Genomic DNA, 5,247 nt, shown 5'->3' on the forward strand with positions numbered 1-5,247 from the left:
AGAGTCAAAAAAACATACACAAACAAAACCAAATTAAACCCTGCGGCTCCTGACGATACATTGATGTGTAAAGACACAAAACGATCGGTCTGTGCAAGAAACTGAACAGTATTTATATAGTTTTTTACCTCTGATTCACAGCAATGTCCAGCTGTCCTGAGCGCGTTCACAACAGCCTGCGCGTGACGCGTGTACGTGCTCTGGCATAGTAGACATAGATATATATAAGTAGATGCCCGTGGTAAGCAGATAAACATCACATTTTCATTTTTGGGTGAACTACCCCTTTAACTAGGGAAAGCGATACACAAATTGAAAGGAGAAATAAGCATATATAACAATAAATATAAAAATATAGCCTAATAAGTTAATAATAATAATAATATACAGATGTTAAATTAAATGTTTACATATATAACAATAAATATAAAAATATAGCCTAATTATATAAACTAAATATAAGTTAATAATAATAATAATATACAGATGTTAAATTAAATGTTTAATGTTAATAAAAATGTTTTATCTGATAATATTAATATCTGATAATCCCGGGTTGCTATGGTCACGCAGGTTTGTTTACGCATTAAACTCGTGGCCACAGAAAAATATGTCATTCCCTCAACATAACATCTCGAGGCCACGACATAGTATCACGTTCCCATGAGTTATTATGACGTGGCCACGACAAAACTAAGTGAACCGAACTTGTCATCTCCCGGTCACTGTAGAAGTAAGCCTATCAGATGTCATAAATATAAAAAACAGGCACCCATTACAGAGGGCTGCGAAATTCAAACAAAAGTCATTGTTGTTGATTATTGCCCTTAATATTGTAATCATGTTATTAGAATACTTTAAAAGACCATATTCTTATAGGCTACTCAGCCAAATGTTGTAGAAGAACTCTATCGAACCTATTAGAGCTGAGGCTGAAACCAACACAGAAAGCTGTCTTTGATCTTTTATTCTTGCAAGAAGGTCATTCAACACAGAAGGGCTTCTGCAGGAGGAAGAGCCAGTTACGCAGATGCACAATAGTTTATAGATATTCTTAAGGCTAACACATTCACACTAAAAGGAATAAAACACTTAGCAAGCCGTGGTGTATATTTATACACCAAGGCTTAAAAACTGTATGCATAAAACTTTTACATTGTGTCTACACAATCACATTGTTGTCATGACAAATTTGAACAAAACTCTTCTGCCCCTGATTGGCCAGTTCATTAATGCGCTTAACAGAAATGTTCGCAATTAGTTGAAATGGTCAACAGGCAATGCAAGCCCTCATTTATTTCCAGCTCTGGCATGCGCACTGTTCTCTTTTTGCAGAATAATAAAACAAGCTAAAAAATCATAGTAACGAGAGATGCTTATGTGGAGTAAAAGGTATTTGGCATAAAAATGTAGCAAAATAGAGATTGTAATAAATTTAAATACTACAGAAAGTTCAAATTTCTAAAATATCTACCAAAGTACATTTACAGAGTATTTATACTTTCTTACTTTATACCATTTGAAAACGCAAAGTAATAAATATACTGTTTCCTTCCAAATGAGCTTTTAAGCTTTTATTACAGCTCTCAATAGCTCTCCAACGGTGTTTTTTTGTTTTAATGTGGTGCAGATGGTGATATACATGGAATCCTGTCGATCCGGATCGATGTTCACCAAACTCCCCGACAACGTTCATGGTAAGAAGGGGAATTATATTAAACTATGATGAAATCATGTATATTATATAAATACACACTGTGTTTTCTAGTGTACGCAGTGACTGCAGCGAGAGCACATGAGAGCAGTCATGCCTGTTATTTTGACCGTGTGAGGAAGACCTTTCTCTCTGATGAATTCTCAGCTCTTTGGATGTACTACACTGAAGCGATTTGTCTTTAGCGTGATTTGGGTCAAAAATAGAATTATGCTAACAAATAAGACTATAAATAAAAATGTTTGTATTTCTCAGAATGACCTTGATAATAACACATTGCGGGATCAGTTTAGTTATCTTCAGGAAATGATGCAGGGATCTCTCTCCTTCTGTTTTGGGGACATGGTAAAAACACTTCACACAGCATGCATTAATAAATAAAACACTAAATTCACTTTCTCGTAATTGTCACTCATACAAGGTTATATATTTATATATTTGGATTCCATCAGTGTTGTATTTTCTAGTTTCTAGAGTTTTTCTTTTGACTTTTCTTTAGACAATGGGTGAACATCTGATCAGAGAGTTTGTGAATAACACCCCTCCAAGAGTTCAGGGCGAGACAAGAGCTGAGGGGCTTGCATTAACTCATTTGACCTCTAACGATGAAGTGCCATTCAAAATCTTGGAGCATCGAATTAAAACAGAAACTGATGAATACAAAAGACAACATCTGATCAGAAAACATGAAGCTCTTCATCAGGTTTGTAATACAGTACATCATATATGTAACTAACATGTCAAGCGCAGATGTTCTACAATAGCTGTGTGTTACTGGATGACAAAAATCCTTAAAAACCCTTCATTGATAACTCACTCAAGTTTTGGAAGGTCACCTACAAGATTTCCTGCAGTCACAAAAATATCAAACCAAAAGATGGTTTCAACGACAACAACATAAACAAATGTTAGGCCCAAACGTAACTTCCGGTAGACTTCTGCAAAGAACAACAGAGTCCCTGTAGAGTAGAGATTATTTCTGATAACTAGCAAAATAAATAAGTAAATGACATTAGCTAGCAGGTTAAAACTATGTCCAGCCAGTATTATTTTGAGCTACCAGCAGAAGAAAGGAACCGTTACTTGGCTAAACCTCAAGATATTTGTAAGGTATTTGTCCTGAAACGCTTGTGTCGTATAGGACTAATTTCTCACGCATCTCATCTCAAGCCGTTGTTTGAGCCTGTACATGCAGTTATCAGATATCGAGAGAGAGAGAGAGAGGAAGACAACCCACATGCACATGTTTGCTTCATTGAGACAGAAAAGCCAAGTATCTATATTTGTTTTCTTCATATTCAATAGTCCTGTCAGATAAGAAAAGCATAAGCAGAGAAAACCAGTTGCGGTTCTCACAGTGCCATAGAAAGCTTGCTGCTGTGCATTTAAAGCCCATTTACCTCTTCCACAGACATATTTGTGACTTTAAGCCAGTCGTTAAACTAATTGAAGCTGTTGTTTTTTGTTATTTTCGTGTTTCTAAGTGTTTTATCTTTAACCCGCTGATTGTGCAGCTTGAATATCCTATAATGTTGAATTAAAGGATGTTTTGGTATCAGGATTATGTATTTATCAGAATAATACATGAATCTTTATCTTCCAGACTAAAGCTAAAATTGAGAGAACAGTTGAAGCTATCAGTCGGTGCTTTGCACTTGAGGATGATTCGGATGAAGATTATTCTCAGATGGATTTACATGCGTTCAAGACTGTAGCTGAGCATTTCAGGACAACCTGTTTTGACTGGCACGAGGAAGAGGTGAACAACACTGCAAAGAATATTTCATTTATAGCATGAAGATGACCATTCAAGTGAACATCATAGCTCTCTGCTTTTAGGAGGTATTATGATTGGTTGATATAAGTCAAATTGGACCTCATTCATGAAACATTCGTAATTATAGGAGTAAATTCTGAGTAACTTGCGCGTAAAACAGACCTTCCCGAAAACTCTCTCCAGAGGAGAATTCACAAACGCTTCGCACACATCAGATTTGATAGTTAAACATGTGTTTGTTAATGAATTCCAATCATTCATAAATAGGGCGCTCGTGCAGTTCATTCACAATTAGCATAATCCCCGTCTATAAATTACAGCTAACGTACGCAAATTGCAAGTAGGGCTCGCTGCAGCCTGCGGTGGACATCCAAGTGTGACGTTGAAAGTGATGGAAACATGATTAAAAGATATCAAGCCATCAGCAGTGACTATAGAGACACCAAATATGATCGCGGACACCTGAACCCCAACAGCTTCCACTGCGAAGAAGGCTCTACGGCAACGTTCACGCTGATCAATGCTGCACCTATAGATGCAGGCTTTAACCGTATCCACTGGAAGAATTGGGAGAGCATGCTGAGAAGTTTCTTAAGAAGCACGATTGAGAGTGATGGTGGTTTTGCAACAGTCTACATCGTCACGGGGACGGTACCCGATGCGAATCTACGGACACCACAGAGGGAAATCTCTGAAGAGTCTGAAAGGGTGACAGTGCCCTCTCACATCTGGACGGTCTTTCTGCTATAAACACCGCAGTGATGACACAAAGTCTTTCTCCTTCGGCTATTTGGGGGAAAACCAGCCTGAAGGTGGCATACACCTGATGAGAGTCACAGAACTGAACCACGAGCTCAGCAGACTCTATAGTCATCATTCAATTAACATTTTTGTTGGTGATTGTTTTGGTGACAGTGATAAATTAAACGAGGTTCAGGGTATGTTTGACAAATTAAGTAATCTGCCAGTGAACCGAGGAGACCAAATGGCCACAGATGTGCAGAACATGTCTCGGCCGCTTAAAAGGGCTGTCAGAAGTTACCAGCACTGGCACCTCACAGTTGAAGGGTACTGGTGCAGGTATGATCACCCATGTGACACACACGGTGTGGACTACTACTGGTGCTGGACCGATTATGGTGTATTTTTCGACAGCTGGAACTACTGCAGCCCTCCACTGCTGGGAAGCACAGCTAAAAACGGGCAGTACTGCCGCAGCAACCATGCCTGTTCCACATATGGTTCAGGATATAGGTGGTGCTACACAGATGATGGCAATGAAGACATGTGCTGTATTTCTGATGACTGCTTCTCAGCTGTGAATGACAAGAAATGCTGGTTTGATCACCCCTGTGGATACCATGGCTATAGTTACATGTTACACGGATGATAAAAGCAACTGGGATTGCTGTTGCAAAAACTGTGATCAGTGGGTTTATTACAATTAATACCAAAGTATTACTTTGATAAGTTTTGTACTTGGAGCACTTACTAACCTAGAAACATATAAAATACAATAATTCTAACAAATTCTAACAAAATTAAGACTTTCTGTTGAATGATATAATGATTCCTCATAGCAACCTTGCATTTGTGTTGTGTTTTACTTTCTCTCTTTAATATTCATTCATTTTGAATCATTTATCATTTAATTATTCCATTTAATCATTTAAAATGATAAACATTTAAGTCATTTATAAACTCATTTCATTTATTCATTTTTTGATTAGTCACATATTGTATTGTTTTATTTCGT

General features: G+C 37.4%; 2 protein-coding genes and 1 pseudogene across 2 annotated transcripts in view; all 3 read left to right on the forward strand.

Annotated features, from left to right (window-relative positions):
- Positions 1–1,726, forward strand: part of LOC107751038 (legumain-like) — a 5,984-nt gene extending 4,258 nt beyond the window's left edge. The window contains exon 7 of the mRNA XM_016566607.1: positions 1,631–1,726. Within this exon, the coding sequence (XP_016422093.1) occupies positions 1,631–1,726 (96 nt within the window). The remainder of the gene's footprint in view (positions 1–1,630) is intronic.
- On the forward strand, positions 1,635–3,512 carry LOC107751039 (uncharacterized). Its single transcript, XM_016566608.1, has 4 exons — positions 1,635–1,697; positions 1,769–2,059; positions 2,214–2,417; positions 3,318–3,512. The coding sequence occupies exons 2-4, from the start codon at positions 1,850–1,852 to the stop codon at positions 3,510–3,512; spliced, it is 609 nt and encodes a 202-aa protein (XP_016422094.1). The 5' UTR covers positions 1,635–1,697; positions 1,769–1,849.
- A 378-nt stretch (positions 3,513–3,890) lies between these two features.
- LOC107751040 (uncharacterized) lies at positions 3,891–4,881 on the forward strand (annotated as a pseudogene).
- The last annotated feature ends 366 nt before the right edge of the window (positions 4,882–5,247 follow it).

Source organism: Sinocyclocheilus rhinocerous, unplaced genomic scaffold, assembly GCF_001515625.1.
Source record: "Sinocyclocheilus rhinocerous isolate Xijiao unplaced genomic scaffold, SAMN03320098_v1.1 scaffold19074, whole genome shotgun sequence".
Lineage (NCBI taxonomy): Eukaryota > Metazoa > Chordata > Actinopteri > Cypriniformes > Cyprinidae > Sinocyclocheilus > Sinocyclocheilus rhinocerous.

What these genes read in the sequence shown, in the direction of transcription:
- LOC107751039 (XM_016566608.1), top strand. Translation starts at nt 1,850, where the DNA reads ATGAATTCTCAGCTCTTTGGATGTACTACACTGAAGCGATTTGTCTTT. An exon ending in CCTTCTGTTTTGGGGACATG is followed by an intron (nt 2,060 to 2,213) that starts GTAAAAACACTT and finishes ACTTTTCTTTAG; the next exon opens with ACAATGGGTGAACATCTGAT. An exon ending in AACATGAAGCTCTTCATCAG is followed by an intron (nt 2,418 to 3,317) that starts GTTTGTAATACA and finishes TTTATCTTCCAG; the next exon opens with ACTAAAGCTAAAATTGAGAG.